Source organism: Buteo buteo, chromosome 25, assembly GCF_964188355.1.
Source record: "Buteo buteo chromosome 25, bButBut1.hap1.1, whole genome shotgun sequence".
Lineage (NCBI taxonomy): Eukaryota > Metazoa > Chordata > Aves > Accipitriformes > Accipitridae > Buteo > Buteo buteo.
In genome coordinates, this window is record NC_134195.1 from 12,013,764 (window position 1) to 12,030,138 (window position 16,375).

At 45.4% G+C, this 16,375-nt stretch overlaps 1 protein-coding gene across 2 annotated transcripts; it reads left to right on the forward strand.

Annotated features, from left to right (window-relative positions):
* Positions 1-1,261: 1,261 nt before the first annotated feature.
* On the forward strand, positions 1,262-14,226 carry RGN (regucalcin). 2 transcript variants are annotated; one of them, XM_075057217.1, is made up of 7 exons: positions 1,262-1,407; positions 1,978-2,142; positions 4,992-5,174; positions 6,457-6,672; positions 8,180-8,311; positions 12,827-12,981; positions 13,694-14,226. In XM_075057217.1, the coding sequence occupies exons 2-7, from the start codon at positions 1,980-1,982 to the stop codon at positions 13,742-13,744; spliced, it is 900 nt and encodes a 299-aa protein (XP_074913318.1). In that variant the 5' UTR covers positions 1,262-1,407; positions 1,978-1,979; the 3' UTR covers positions 13,745-14,226. The 2 variants fall into 2 exon arrangements, with proteins under 2 accessions (XP_074913318.1, XP_074913319.1); XM_075057218.1 differs by lacking the exon at positions 1,262-1,407 and adding an exon at positions 1,505-1,849.
* The last annotated feature ends 2,149 nt before the right edge of the window (positions 14,227-16,375 follow it).

Here is a 16,375-nt window from a genome sequence, read left to right on the forward strand (position 1 = left end):
CTTCATGTCTGAGATGAAATCCTGCTGTTTGTTGCACAACACCGCAGTGGGGACAGGCAGAGAAAATTAAATGCTAAGGACTGAAGTAATGCTATCCAAACCTGTAAAATAAAAGCCTAACTGCTCAGCTAAGGTGACAATAAGTTAATAAATATCACGTTAGTAGTCCATCAAGAGAAGCCTGTGTGAAACAGGTGTTGGTAAGGTCATGTAGCCCATGAACTTCCCAAATATACCACTGAAAGAAAAAAAACTAACTAAATGAAGCCTGGCACGTGAGCATCTGCTGTATGAATAAAGGTTAACCCAATAAAAATGCTTGACAGTAGATAATTGCCACTGTGATAAGGAACAGATAAAATCTCTAACAAGAGCTGTGTGAGGGGGCTGCCTGGTAAAAGACCCCAGTGGGTGCTGTGTGATCACTGGCGTGCAGCGGTGGGCCGTGTCCCTGGAATAAAGTGGCTGCTACAAGTGCCAGCTGGAAACGAGAGCCTGGCTGGGGGAAAGGTACGTTTTGGAGCAGCCAAGTTAATCCTGGTTTGTGGGGACGCAGCGGTGAGCCAGCCTGCGCTTACCTGGTGCACCCCCAGTCACCGGGAGAAGGCACACGGGACACGGAGCAGTGAGACCGAAGTCGCTTTTATATCGCGGATCCCTACGGGGACGACTGAATCCAAGTCAAAAGGCGATCTGTCGTGGGATGCTGAAGAGGAGAGCTGACATTTATGGAGTGCCCTTTGCTTTACGACCCGAGGCTGGGGCCTGCCATGGCTATACCACAGAGACGAGCAGGCGCAACGGAGACCTGCACGTGGAAATTTTGATGCTAGCCTTTTGCCTCGCGCCTCTGGAAGTTTTCTGAGGCTTTACAGCGAGGGGAGTGAAAGAGGGCACGGCACGCCGAAAGACCTGGATTTGTGGATAACCGGGGAAATGCTGCAGGAGCTGTGGAGAAAGACCCCCGGCGCTGGAAGCCAGTCGACGCCTAAACCACGGCAAGGCGAAGGCAGGCAGAAGCCGGGCCTTTTGGAAATCAACCTCTCCGGCCACGGCGGAGAGAAGTCTCTTCTCCCTGCCTGCAGCTCTTGGAGGGGGGAGCCGAGCCGAGCCGAGCCGCCCCGCTGCTGTCCGCTGCCGGCCCTGGCCTCGCAGCACCACAGGGAGACGAACCCCAGCGGCCCGGCCTCCGCCGGGGTTGGGGCGAGATGGCCGCCCTCCCCCCCTCCTTCTCCCTACCCGCGGGGCAGGACAGCCCGGGGGGGTGGCCGGGGCCCGCCCCCGTCGAGGGCACCCGAGGCCCGGCCGCCGGCGGCCCCTCACCCCGCGGCCTCCCCTCCCCTCGCCGCTATAAGAGCGGCGGCGGCGGCGGCGGGCCGGCACCTCCGGCTGCGCTGCTGGGAACAGGTAGGGACGGCGGGGGGGTGTGTGTGTTATTACTCTTTTCTCTCATATACGTATATACGTGTGTGTTTAAGTTACGGCGGCCCGGCCACGGCAGCCGTGCCGCCGCCTCAGCAGCGGGGTGTGCGGGGGCGGGCCTTTCCCTGGCGGGCCCGGCCCGGCGCCCGCCCGCACCCCGGGTTTATTGGCGCCTTCTCTTTTATCGCTCCCCTCCCCCCTTCTTTTTTTTTTTTCTTTTTTATAATTTTGTCAAATTTGCCGCACGCCGTGACAGCAGGCCGGGCGGCGCGGTGGGGAGGGGGACCCGGCGGGGCGGCCCCAGGCGCCCTCCGGCCTCCGCCGGCTTCGGCGGGGCGTCGGCGGGGGAGCAGGCCTGGCCGGCCGTGCCAGAGCCCCGAACCGGCAGGAAGCGGGCGACCGCAGATGGAGCCCGCTGCTGGTCCAGGTAAAACCCCTCCAGGCTGAAAACGGGGCTCCGCGCCGGCCGCTGCCCCAGCGCTGGGACCCAGGGGTTGGGGTGATAGGCGGTTGCTCTTGGCGGGCGTACGTCAACCGGAGTGGTTTTCCCCACAGGCATGTCATCCGTCAAGGTCGAGTGCGTTGCCAACGAGGGCTGCAGGATCGGGGAGTCTCCCGTCTGGGACGAGAAGGAAAGCGCGCTCCTCTTCGTGGACATCACGGGCAGAAAGGTGTGCCGCTGGAGCCCGGCCGCCCAGCAAGTGCAGGCCATCTCTGTGGGTAAGGAACGGCTCGAAAAACCCTCTGCCGAATCTCAGAGTTGTGCGTTCCGATTCGGTGCTGCGTCCCTGCCCAACGCGGGCAGGACTGCTGTAGGTGATGCTGGATGGTGCTCATCTTCTGGTGCAAGGAGACTTCTCCCTGAAACTTGACCTTGCTAGGCCAAAGAGGACACGCAGAAACTAAATACAGTGCCTGGCCAGACTTAGTCCTGAGGACTTTTCTTATGATTGTGTGCTGGGACCCAGGGGTTGGGTTTATACACCCTTGCGCTTGACAGACAAATCTCAACCAGAATGATTTGTGATTTGTAATGATTGGATTACATTTGATCTAATTCTCTTTCCTGTAATTGTTCACAACCTGCTCTCTTCTGCTCCCTCTTTATCCCAGAGGTAAGGTCACCAAGACTCTCCTTCTCTGGTGCTGATGTCTGTGGGAGTTTTGTTACTGATTTGAATGAGCAGTGCCCATAACATTTTCTTTATTAGAAGAAAATTTCCCATAATGACTTAAGAAGATGATGGGTTTTTTAAGGTAACGGTGTCACCAGCTGGACCATCAATAGTTCAATTATTTATTCTAGAAAGGAAGAGGTGTGCTAACTCTTATAAAGAGTTGCAGATTTACTTCTGGATGTGATTACATAAATATCTGTTTGTCTGAAGACAGCTCCTTAAATGGTTTAAGTACTTGGATTTATTACTTCCTCATGTTCAGCAACATTTAGCGAAAATCACTTTTGCCCACCTATAAGCTGTTTGCATTATTCACAGTAAATGCATCTGGGCTTGTCTGCCCTTCAAATTACTGTAGTTACGAGTTTTAAGATGAGAGAAGGCCTGATACAGATTTTGGAAACATTGTTTCCCAAACTTATTTCCTCTTACATTAGCTGAGAGATCGTGCATCTCCCTGCCTCCCACTGCAACTCGGACCTACTCTCAAAGGTGTAATCTTTTACACGTGGCCTCTCTGGAGATGTAGAAGGGATAGTAGCTGAAATAGCTGTAGCTACTCTTTTCTTTTTTTTTTTTAACTTCCTTCTGTTTCCTCTGTTTAGTAATAGAATAGTTATAATTAATTGCTGTGCCTTTGGGAATACCATGATTAAAAGACCAAAAAAACCCCAAACACCCAGAAAGTGTCATGTGATTAAAATAGCGGATTGATGCCCAAAGTGGAAACTGAAAGAGAAATTACTCATTACTGAAGCTTATAGAGAATTACAACAACACCACACTTAGCAACAGCTTCAAATGCCCTTTTCGACTCTACAGGGAAAACACCAGTACATACATAACCATGCCTGGGGGGAGACCTTATGGTCAGCTTTCTGTTTGGCATGAAAGAGTATTGCAAATAAATCAATTCCTGTGGATGCTGCTTAACGAAGCCCTCCGGGGTAGCTGTGGACTGAGCCAGGTGCACGGGCTGATACACTCGCTTGTGCTGCATTTGTGCTGTGAACAGTAGGGTGGCTGTGTCCCTCTTGCTAGCCTGATACACCCCTTTCTCCTGGGGTGATTTGTTGGGAGGGTGTGGGGCCATTCTTGTGGCTGTAGGGGTACCTGGAGGATCGATACCTCCAGGGACAGGCAGGCAGGGGTACACAGGCTGCTGTGCTGGGGGGCTGCTCCCACTCGCCCAGCGTAGATGAGCCCGGGCCACCAGCAGTGTGGTCACACGCCTCCAGGTGAAGGAGTTGCTAGAGTTGAGCTTGCAACCCGGTGTGCAACTCAGGTGTTGGGGGCAAATAGCATTTGGGTTTCTAGTGTGGTGATACTGCTGCTGGAGCTGCAAAGGGAAGGGGCATCCTGGGTTGAGAGCAAGGAGCCAGAAAGGAGCAGGTCCTTTTGGCAACAGTGGTGGCTGGTGGTGGTTATAAGTGTTTGTGAAACTATTACCTAATAACACCTCTGCAAAGCTATAAATACAAGAAATGTTTTATTTTTAAATTAGAAAGTTGGTGAGTAGTCCCATACATATTAAATATTATCCTAGACTTCATTGCCCTGTTTAAAGTTATTATTCCTTATATTGCATCTGATTGTAGGCTTTTACAGAAATGTTATCTTCACATTCATTTCTCGGGGTTTTTTTACTAATTCCTTTATAATAACCTGCAATTGAGGTTTTACTGCATAATAGCTCAAATGAGTATAAACTAACCATAGAGGATTTACTAATTTTCTGGTTTGCTTTAACTCTTGGAAAGCTCTGTCACTCCTTGGTGTGCTTTTGGTGCTGCTGGAGGCATGTCTGAACTGCACGGCAGAGTGTGGCGCAGGGGGGTGGCTCTCCTGCCCAGCGTGACCTGTCCTAGCACAGAGATACTCTCTGTCTCCATGAGTTACATGTGCAGGGCTGATTTACCCAGGAGCTGTGCTAAACAAACACAGTTGATCCAGAGCTCTTGTGGCAATCTATTTTTCCCTTGGGCAGGGGGGGAACCCACACAGTAAGCTGTTGTAAAAAGCATACATGCTTGTATCTGTTCTCCTTTTTATGTTTTTTTTTTTTTTTTTTCTAAAGCACCTAGCAGAACCAGGTGCTGGTAATGATTATTGCTCCTGGGAGCAGTGGTAATACTCAAGTTCCCTGAGTTTGTATGTCCCAAACTGGTGATCTCTTTGTAGCCACTTTCTGTATTTATTAAGTATGCTCTCTTCATGTGAAAGGATCTATTTCTATGTGTTTAAACATCAGTTTTGCTGGTAGAAAAGTAAGTTGTTTCTCTTGCCTGTGGTCTCATTGAGTTCAGTGTGAGTGCTTGTGTGTCTGAAGTCGGCAGAAAAGAAACGTGTCTTTATAGCACATACCTCTTTTCCATTTCATCCTGGTTCTAGATGCTCCTGTAAGCTCTGTGGCTCTCCGGAAATCTGGGGATTATGTCATCACTCTGGGAACCAGGTTTGCTGCTTTGAAATGGAAAGAGCAGCTGGTAACCACCATTACTCAAGTGGACAAGGATAAACCAAACAACCGATTCAATGATGGGAAAGTGGATCCTGCAGGGAGGTATTTCGCAGGTATGCTGCAGCCGGTTCCTTCCTTCTGCTGCTCCACTAGGTTTTGGTGACAAGATGCAGTGACCAGTTGTAGATGCAGCAAGTGCTTGTTCATAGTTAAATGGTGGGGATTTTTTTTTGTTGTCTTCAAGCAGAGTTTAATTCCATTTACAAATCTATTTGTATTACCTAATCAGAACTATTTTTTTAAAAAGAGGCCTACAGTTCAGATCCTGCCTAGTTAAAGACATTGGCCTTGCCTCCTCCCTCTTGGTACGCTTGTTTTGAATACTGGCAGAGTGCCAATAGAAAATACTTTTTCAGTGAAAAATTTATGATATTGTAGGTTTTGTTCTTCATAAATCAGAATTTATAGATGGTATTTCTAAAAACTATGTGACTTCAGCCTCCCAGAGAAGAGAAGGCTCAGGGGGGATCTTATTCATGTGTGTTAAGTACCTGGGGGGGGGGGGGGGGGAGTAAAGAGGATGGTGCCAGGCTCTGCTCAGTGATGCTCAGTGGTAGGACCAGAGGCAAGGGGCGCGAACTGAAATTCAGGGAATTGTTTAAACATAAGAAAACTCTTTTACTGAGGGTGATCAAACAATAGAACAGGTTGTCTAGAGAGGCTGTGGAGTCTTCATCCGTGGAGATCTTCAAGGCACAGCACTGCCCGGAGCAACCTGCGGTGGCTGACCCTGCTTTGAGCAGGGGGTGGGCCTGGATGACCTCCAGAGGTGCCCTCCAGCCTCAGCTGTCCTGATTTTTAAAACACCGTTCTGTGCATCTGCCATGCAGTTGGGTTCCCAGGCTTACCTTACCTTGCTTTTACCCAGCCTCTCAAGAGCCGGTCTCAGCTGCCAACTTTGAGCCACGAAGATGAGATTTCCTTTTGAAGAAGCTTTAGTGAGACTCATTCTAAGGGAGGAGGAAATTTTTTTCCAGTCTCTCTGCTATACAAGACGTTAAGATTTGTGGGAAGTTAAATGCTGACCACACCTTTCTTAATACTTGAATGACTTAATAAAGTGTTTTGCAGAAATCACGCTGCACACCATTTCTGCCACAGTTCAACAAAAAAAACAAAGGCTGTGTTTTGTCATCTTCTGCTAAAAGCAAGCACTTTTGGAATCTACTTTTCTCTTTTGCTTTTAACTCAGTTTCTTCCACAAATTTGTGAAGCCCCTGCACTGCTCCCTTGTCCATTGGCAGTGCGGTCATCATCATGGCGAGGGGCTGCCACCAAACCTGAAGGAGAGCCCATTCACTCTGAACTTGCTTTCTCCCCTTCGGCTCTGCATAGGTACGATGGCTGAGGAGATTCAACCTGCTGTGCTGGAAAGACACCAGGGCTCTCTGTATACCCTCTTCCCTGACCTCTCAGTGGTGAAGCATTTTGATCAGGTGGACATTTCTAATGGGCTGGACTGGTCGCTGGATCACAAAACCTTCTTTTACATTGACAGCTTGTCCTACTCGGTGGATGCCTTTGATTATGACCTCCAAACTGGAAAAATTGGTATGAATTGTTGTATTCTAAAATAATCTTTTGTGCCTAAAGATTGTGGTTTGTTTCCATAGTGGTTATTATGCAGAGATGATCAGAGTTTTGTGAGCGCTTCTTCAGAAACCTCTTTAGAAGAAAACAACAGAAGCCATATTAACATCCGTCTGCGCCTGCGTAGGCTCCTAGCTCAGACTAGTCAGAAGCTGTTGGTAGTATTTAAATTGCGTGGCACAGTTTGAATAGTAATCTGGACAACTGTTACTAAACACAATGTATATCTGGTCTTCCTGTGTGAAAGGGGTGAACTGTTTCTTGCGTGGCTAGGTTTTATGTGGCTGTGTGTTTCTTACTACTGACAGCATAGGCAAAGTAACAAAGCTTGTAGTCTTGTGCAAAACCTCTGCTGGCTTCTGCAGATTTTTTTTACCCTGTTTTGTTTTTTAAAATATAAGCTCCTAAATGAAGATTCTGCAGACAGAGCTAAGCAACAACTGGAAAGCAGTAACTCAAAACTTCTTCCCTCATTTATTTAAAACAGAATAAAACAAGCCCTTAAGGGCTTCTACAAGCTTGGCCAAAAGAAAAATTCCAGTGACTTCGACCAATAATTTGCTTTTGAGTACGTGGACTGCGGTATTTTGCTTTAAAAGAACCCAGTCAATTTGATATTTAGTTTTAAAACTGTGAATTTAAAGTCATTTTAGGTGTAGCGTCTTGTCCTGATGTCTCTCTGCTATGGCTTACAACTGAATTTTTATTTAGGAGATAGTGTGGTTCTCCTCTCTCTCTCATCCGTGCTCGTTCACTGTCTTTCTGTGGGCAATCTGACAAACCCCAGGAGCACAAAGGAAACTCATTAAAAATATTGCTACATATGAGAAACACTGAAGTTGTCAGAGCATAAAATAAACAATGTTGGAAAGTTGGTTTTAATTTTCTGTAATAACAGTGGATAAAAGTTCAGATAGAGTTGTTTGGTTTTAGGTTGACAGTATGGCTTTGAAGTTGATGCTTTTCCTAACTCTGTGTTTATATAAACTCTTGGTTTATATATCTGAAGGTCAGTTTTGTGTTGGAACAGTGATTATTGGCACGTTCCAGCAATCTGTTTGAAAAGTCTCCAGTTCTCTGGCTGGGAGCGACTCATACTTGAAATGATCCAAACTGCTTTTAGAACAAGTAATTAATTTTCTGAATATATATAACATTAATTTATGCAGTTATTAATTTAATACTTTAAGTAGGGAGCATGAGTGATGCACTAGAAAAGAACACCAGAAAAAAGGATTTTATTTTCAATGGATAGAAACTGACCCACAGGCTTTCACTGTCTCAGAGAAACAACTGTCTCAGGAAACAAACAGGGCAGCAGACACAATCTATTTCCTTCATATGAAAAAACTCTGGACTTCAGCACAGCTTTTGAAAATTATAGTACAAATAACTCTGCTGGGCTGTGACTGATAAAAATTTTAACAACTGTCTCACTCACTTTTGTTGTGGTTTTTCTACCCTGCAGGCAACCGTAGGAGTATATACAAACTGGAGAAAGAGGAAAGCATTCCTGATGGGATGTGCATTGATACAGAAGGCAAACTCTGGGTAGCTTGTTACAATGGTGGGAGAGTGATTCGTCTTGATCCTGAGACAGGTAAGTCCTTGCAAAGGGTGAACTGGAATTCTGTGTTTAAAAAAATAGAAAGAAGAAACAAAAGCAAAGAACAGAGGGGGTTTTTTGCCCTCACAGAAATAGTGCATCTACTATTTTTAAAAACATTACTTTTTTTTTTTAAAAAAAAAAAGCAATTGTATGTCCCTGCTCTCAAAAATTAGCTTTGTAAATAAGTCTCCTTTGCTCCCAGCCTCTGTTGTGTTGGAAAAGGTAAAGTTGCTGAGAGGATTACTGTTATACTTGCGAATAGTTTGAGTTAGCATCCTCTTGCATCCTCCAAACTTAAGATCATTATTTACCTTATTGAGAAATGATGTGGAAGAAAAAGAACAAACCATGCAATGGCAAAGATCACTTAAGCCATTTTTTGTCTTATTTCTTCAGCATAGTGTATCATTTTGGGCACCCTACTGATGTTAATACAAGTCTCACATGACACTGATGTCAGCAAGATTTTTTTTATTGTCAAAAATTATATGACAAATTTTGCAATTGAAATAATAAAAAATATGTAATGAATTCCACAGCATTTTATCATTCCCACAGTAATGTCTTGGGTGTGCCCACTGTCTGAGCCTGTCATGTGTTGCTACCCTCATTTGGACTTCGGTGGTCTGCCAGGCATGGCTTAGTCTGGGCAAAAAACACTTGTGCAGCACTTCAGAGAGACTGAACCACGCTGTCTGCAAGGGGCCAGTGGGTGAGAATGGGAGCGTGATTTTGACAGATCCCAGGCAGCAGAGGTTTGCATAATGCAGCATAGGAGCAACTGCGCTGGGTTGCATCTGGGGTCTCTTGAACCCAGGTCCAGCCCTAACAGGAGTCTTGGGGGTTTGTGGGGCTGCAGATTCAGTGATGCTAGTGTCCCTTGACACATGCCGCCTCTGCAGTGCACAGCAGACCCTGGCACACGTGCACCAGGAGGGTCAGGCTGCAGCCTCTCTTCTGACTCCGCTGGAACCTCTTATTTAAGGCTCAGGCCATGCTTTTGATTTGTACCCATCTGAGGTCTTGCCAACCTGTGGGACTTCCTCCGGTCCTGCAGAGTCTGCACTCCAACCCTAGGAGGAGGAAGCTCCAGTTGGGAGTTTCCAGCAGCTCTGGGACCTGTTTCTGTTCCCACATCCTCCCTCTTTGGTGGGCAGAGGACTCCTTGGTGACCTCCGCCAGCCCTTTGAATACACTCTTGGAGCAGTTGACTCTTACCATTCTTCCTCTCTGTTTCACTGTTTCAACTTTTTTCCTCCCTGGCCTTCACCTTCTTCCTTTTCTTACTTGTTTTCCCTTTCATCCTGCCTTTTGGAGGTGTTTTCTTAAGGGAAAGCTAAAAAGAAGTGTCCATATAGTGTCCATAAGCAGATGCATAAGGAGACTGAGAATACTGACAGCAGAGTACATATCCCTAATGCACTTCCACTCTCCTAACTATGCTCAGATCAGGGTCTTTCAGAGCTGGATGTGATTTTGTTGTACAGGTAGCTGCCAGTGGATTTCTCTTCTGTGAACATTTTCTGTCTTCCCTCGCCCATGTAAAACTCCCAGCATCCGCAGCAATAAGTTAAGTGTCCATGTCAAAAAGAGCCACCTTCTTTGTGAATATCTCATGCTTATCTGCCCTCTCTGTGCTATCTGAAATCTGCAGTTTGCTGACTTCTGAGTGAATTGTAACTATTTAGGGAGATAACCCAGACAGGTTTGAAGAGAGCTCCATGAAAGCCTCTCTTTTAATGCACAATAGCTATTAAGTGTGGCTTGAATGGCTGTCAGCCAGTTGCAGGCACATCCACTGATAAAGAGCTCATCTAAAGCACGTGAGGGATTTTCAGGTTTCACCAATAGCAAAGCTTGGACTGCGTTTTTAGGGGGATGGGTGAGGAAACTTGTTTGTTTGACATCTTTTCTAAGTGAAGGTTTTGAGTTTCAGGGTGAAGCGGCTTTTCAGGTCTAGGCTTCTTTAGCCTAGATAGCTGCTGCCTTTAGATTCAGGATGTGCTACAGGGAAAGGCTGCGATGACTGATCCCAGTGAGTTTGCAAAGGCTGGAAATGGATGTCTAACTTGTGTGTTGCCAAGTCTTGTCATACCTTCTGGTCAATTAGTGACCTGCTTGCTAGTTTTATGCAATCATATCTTTTAGTTAGGAATTAAATATTTTACAATTCTTCCTAATGAATGTATTTTTTTGTCCTTTGATTGTATAGGGTCTAAAAGATTTACTAAGTTTCTCTCTTCTATAGATGCCAAGCATAGATGAATACTTCAGGTAGATTTTAAAGCATCCAGGTGCTGATTTTCTTGCATCTCCAGGAAGACATTGCTCATCTTGGAGCTTTGTAAACAATATCTTCCAGGCTGTTACCCGCTGAGACCACTCCGAAAGTACAGTCAGGGTCTCTCCCCTTGTCTTTGGTCCTCATGCCTCTTCTACAGTGCACGTTTTTTCCCTTTGAATGCCTTTCCCACTCATTTTCTCCCAGACTTGGTGTCAGCCAATTTCTAGGGTGGCCTCTGGACCATTTTATAAGCCACCACGTAACCCATGCAGCCATGTAATCCTTCCACTGCCAGCTGACTGGATAATCACAAAGTGTTGCTAGAGCAAGTTGGCAGGAGCATTGTCTTGGGACTCATATTGGTCCTTGTCACTGCCAGGCAACAGACAGGACTATTTCTCCAAATTTTCTAGATATTTTGAAAAATCTGTTCTTCTCAGGGAAAAAACAGTTAACCAGACATGCAAATAATCTCTATGCTAATCTAAATGTTCTTACCCTGGTTTTGATATTTTTATTTTTATTTTTTTTTTTACTTTGAATTTGATTTTTACTTTGGACATTGTAGGACAAAATGTATGCCAAATAAGCTTATTATACAGCATCAAGAATCCCAGAGTGCTCAAACTTTCTGGGCTATTACATACAAGAGGCTCTTTCACCACTGCTTGCTTGCTATTTTCTTTTATTTATTTTGGGATTAAAAGAGAGTTTAAAAGCATCCAGCCCTCATGTCAGGGTTGTCAGTGAAGCAAAGACAATTCTGCTCATCCCTCTCAGTCCTGTATTCTGCATGTGCTGGTTACATCCATACTAGCAAGTAAAATGGGTCAGGCAATGTCCTTTAGTGCTGCCTATGATATGGCATATCATAGCTTATTTTGCACAGCCAGGCTGTCCTCCCACACCAAAACAGAGCCCAGACAGTCTCTGGGGAGCAGCATGCCCAACTAGGTGGGCCAAAATTGTGCCAGGAATGCGCCAACGGCTTAATAATGTGGCCCTGCTTTTACCTGTGCTTATGACCCACTTAGTATTGTGGTACAGGTGAAGCTGTTTGGTCTGTGCTTTTGTCAGTTCATTGCAGTGCTGCTACATCATTGCAAGGGAGCAAGGCACAGCTTATTGGGTGAGGCAAAAGGTTTTAAAGACAGGTGCTTGCTTTGATAAACACCTCCTGGCAAATGGTGCCCCACTCTGAAGTTGACCAAAAACTTCTTGTAGGTGTTAAGTGCGCCAAACTTTCCACTTTTTCTTTCTCCTTGTAGGGTTTCCAACACCAAAGTTACTCTCCTGCTATTTCAACACATCACTAAACAGTTACCATAAGGGGACCAAGCCCTTTACGTGTGCAGTTGTGGCGCCAGGGAAATTACATGTTTTGTAAGGGTATTCATGTGCTTTAGCATATTTCTAGAAAGAGAAACTCAATTGTAGGTAAACAAAATAGGCATGATGGGTATAAGCACTTATTGCCCAGAATTAGGAGGAATTTTAGAAAAAATCTACTGTGACAGCCTTCTGGTTAAGGCTGGAGGCAATCTGTTTACTACTGTCATTAGGACGGTAGCTATTTGTTGGTATAATAAATGCGTGATATTACTTACAGTAGTGCTAGTTTCTTGTAAACTTCAGACATGTCCTATGATCCCTATTTTATGCAAGCTTGATTTGAAAGGCTATTGAAATTTCAGGAAAAACTTATAGGAATTAATCTTCCTTGACTGCAGGCAGTAGAGGTGTAGCACGAGGTACGCCTCTAGAGCTACACGAGGTCTGCTTGCTCCAGGCTTCCTTTGTAGTTAAAAGTAGAAAAGTCAGCAGGTCTAGGGCGTGATTCATGTGACCTATTTTAGGGAGGAATTATATCCCATTTCCATTGACTGCATGGGCAGCCTAGATGATGAGCTTAGATACAGATGGCTGTGCTGTGGATGTTAGCATTTAATTAGAGGACAGGCTGGGACTGGGGTGGGATTTGTTTGTGATAACTGAGACTGAAACTTGTCAAATAATACATGATTAACAACACGGTTGATGGAAGTCTGGTTGCTCCCTGTCACAGTGCTCATCAGTATGCTGAAACTCAGCATGGGCCCCCCCCCGCCTTGGTACCTGCTTTTGTGGAACACCTGGCTCCATGCCGGTTATTCACAATAATTTATTTAAATTTCTTGTTGTAAGTAGATGAACAGGAAACTGCATGCATGTTTTTTCTCCAGGAAAAAGACTCCAGACTGTGAAACTTCCTGTTGACAAGACAACTTCCTGCTGTTTCGGAGGAAAAGATTATTCAGAAATGTATGTGACTTCTGCCAGTGATGGGATGGATAAAGAGTGGCTTTCACGGCAGCCACAGGCTGGCGGGATTTTCAAGGTGAATGATATTTTTTCCCTCCTGCATTTTTCAGATAGCAAACCAGTTGGAGTGGTGGGAAGCAGGAAGAGGGTGGTTGTTAGGACATCTGTCCTATATGTTAAACTGTTTTTCGTATTTTTGGTTCCTGTTGCAGGATGAGAAAGTTAAATGTATTTAGAGATTTGAAAATACTTTGGGGTTTAAAATTTGTAACAATGCTGATACTGCAAATTTTCTATGCCATCACCTCTTTCTGCTTCTGCTCCTCCCAACACAGTTTGAGTTTTCTACTTATTATGGAAAGAATGTGTAAATATTTCTGTGTCTTAATCAATGGCAGACAAAAGCATCTGCCTTTATTTACTTTCTAGTTAGGTATAACTAAATTATCTCTTTAAAAAGTTATCACCTTGGGATTTGTTTTAAAGCCCTGCTCTATGCGTGCATACTGAAGGTTACATTGTGAATTGCAGAATGAAGGCTTAGTAGTATCTGAGAAGAGGCTTTTGGGGAATGGACTCTGGCCTGCGATTACTGAGCTTTACAGAAAGAGCATAGGTTGAAGTTCCTGGCTGTGATGAGCTGCCGTGTGCAAAATATAGTAGGGTGTCAAGTTGGAGGACACAGTCCTTTTCTAAATTAAAGCATGTCTAGTTGTGAAAGAAAAGCAAGTGCCTGTTAGTGGTGAATTATTGCACTAATCTTTTTTTTTTCCTCTTTGTTTTAATAGATAACAGGGCTAGGCGTGAAAGGAGTCCCACCATATCCATTTGCAGGTTGAATATACACTCTTCAGAATGGATTAGAGAGGACTGACGTAAGCAAGACAAGTTGCAAGGTCTTATTCTGGTGTTCAGCATTTTTTGCTTTGAAACCGTAACACAATTATAACATTTCATCAGGAATAGATGAAAAACTACTGAAATACATGGAATATTTTAAAACTGGCCTTTTTTTTTCCCCTTTAAACTCTATTACTGTAAATACGTGATGGTGCTTTTTCTGTTGTGCTAAAAAGATTCTCACCCTATAAACTACTGAATGTTGTAACTCTTTTATGATTAAATAATGTTTTAATAACTTTTCTTTTTATTGTTTATTCACCAATCTCATTTGCCACTTATGCTATACTGATTTATGGATTAAACTACTTGTACTGTCTCTTTTACATATTTTCAAAGTTCCTCATAAAATATCCATTTTTGGTCTTACTGCTGCTTAACTGGAACTTGATTTGTCCCGTGATGTTCTCAACAACTGAAACATTAATACCTATTACTGTGCACCTGCAGTTTCCTTTTTACATTACATTTTTAAGGCCTCAGCTGTGGTTGTACGTAAATTAACTCTGATCGGCTGGAGCTGATTATCATCTCTCCCCAGTGCATGTCACTGTGTTGCTCATTTTGTTACACATGAACCCAAACTTTTGGGATCAAGAACAATATCTTTGTTCATCCTCTGAAGGTCTCAGCCTGTTCTGGGGAGATCCGTGATGACAGGAAAGCATCAGGCATTTTTGGCCGTTTGAGTTTAAAAGAAAACACCACCTGCGCTTACCTCCTGCTGAACCAAACTGCCCCACAGCAGCTAGAGAGGCAAGAGGGGCCTGCATGCCGAAATGGCCACTGCTTCTACAAATGTGCAGGAAAGGGAAGTTTTATTGTAATTTCTTCACAGCACCTGTTGTAAATGGCAAGCTTATTCACTGGATTGCTTTATTGTTGGTAACTTCAGGCCTGTATCTGCTGAAACAACTGTGATGTAGCTCAGTTGGTTTTTAAACTGCAAGATTTTGCTCTTGGCATGTTAGATGTTTCTGTGCTTGTGCACGTCTACCTGCAGGTCCCCGACCCTGTTCTGCTGTGTGAGGGTAACCCACCGACTGCCAAGAGAGCCTGTGGCTGTGCGTTTTCTCTGCAGGTAGCTCCAAGAATTGGTATATCGTGGTTTTCCAGTGTGTCTCTGCAAGCCTGTTGGAGTTAGTTTCTCTCTGCTGGATCTGCTTGTGTCTGCCTTGCCCCCTGAGTGTGCAGTGGGTGACTCAGCTGCTAGCCCCTGGGTCACACCGAAGCCTCGGTGCTGCTTTGAACCAAGGGTTCAAAGGTGACTTTGTGCAAGTCACCATTTTCCCTCTTTAAAGCATGTGGGGGTATGTCTTGGCAGCTGGAAAAATAGAAGGTTTAAGCAGCCCCACTTCGGGGTAGAAGATGAGCATGAAGTGGTAAAGGAAGCTGGGGCTTGTTCTTTTTGAGTGCCTACCATCCTTCATTTACTTTATGTGCTATGAGGTAATCCCAGCACAGTAGAGGGAAAGTTTATGAGTTGAGGGAGATGGTGAATGTGGCAAATTTAGGGCTCTGATCTCACTGAAGTCATGAACCTGGTGCTAACTGCAGCTCGGGAACCATGCTGTAGGGCTGCTGTGGTTGATCACTAATGGACATTCAGAGATGCAGCAGAAAATAAGTAGGCATAAACATAAATAAGCTCCCCTCTCTCTACCATTGCTCTCATGTTGCAAAGGTTGCCCCATGAGGTTTTGTACCTGTGCTCACCCTCACCCCACCACAATGGCAGTAGGGTGATTGCCAGCACAACACACAGCATCTGCTGATCCTTTTTTGTTGTTGTTGCTGCACTAGAAAGGTAGCAGCAACAGCCTGTACAGGCATGAAAGCTCTGGTCAAAGATTAGTTTGTCACCGCAGGCCAAGAGGCACCCAGGATACATAGGGAGGACGTGGCTGCTGGAGCCCCTCGTCCGCCCTGGGCAGAAGTCCGATGCGTGCGTGTCTCTGTGCTTGGGAGCGTGGGAGTAGGAGCAGGTAAAATAAGCTTCTGCAGACATTTTGCAAATAAATGCCACCTCCCCCTTCTGCAAGATCACCTGCTGGGCTTTGCTACACGGGTTTCACTGGCATCACATGAGCAGGAATAGCCAACTCTGCCAGGAGAGTTGTATTTTTGACGTTACCGAAATGCCCTGGGAGCACACCTTGTCACAGCCTCCAGTGCAGAGGCCGTAGCTGCTTCCCGCGTCCCGGCCCCGAGGAGCCCAAACAGGCGCTGCCAGCGTATCTTGACTCGAGTCCCATGACAGAGCACTGGATCCAGCAAACCAGAGCTGAGCGGTTGCCCGTTCCCTCAATTAGGAAGGCTTCCTGACTTTTGTTTAATCCCTCGCTTATTAATGGTGCTCACCTCTTTGATCAAAGACTTGCACTGATTTCAATTAGAGTTGAGCAAGAACCCAGTGACAGGAAAGGCTGTATCAGGAGGAGCAGCTGCTGTGCCCCGAAGGGTTTCTTCAGCCTCGTGACCAAAATCTATAGTCATAGGTGAAGCGTATTTATTCCCAACCAAGCTGGAGAAAACTCAAGTAATCCTTTGCTGGCAAAATAGCTCTGCTG

Bases quoted from the DNA above. Each gene is read 5' to 3' on its own strand.
- RGN (XM_075057218.1), top strand. From the start codon at position 1,828: ATGGAGCCCGCTGCTGGTCCAG. The intron at 6,673-8,179 runs GTATGAATTGTT...TCTACCCTGCAG, and splicing joins CCTCCAAACTGGAAAAATTG to GCAACCGTAGGAGTATATAC. The intron at 12,982-13,693 runs GTGAATGATATT...TTGTTTTAATAG, and splicing joins AGGCTGGCGGGATTTTCAAG to ATAACAGGGCTAGGCGTGAA.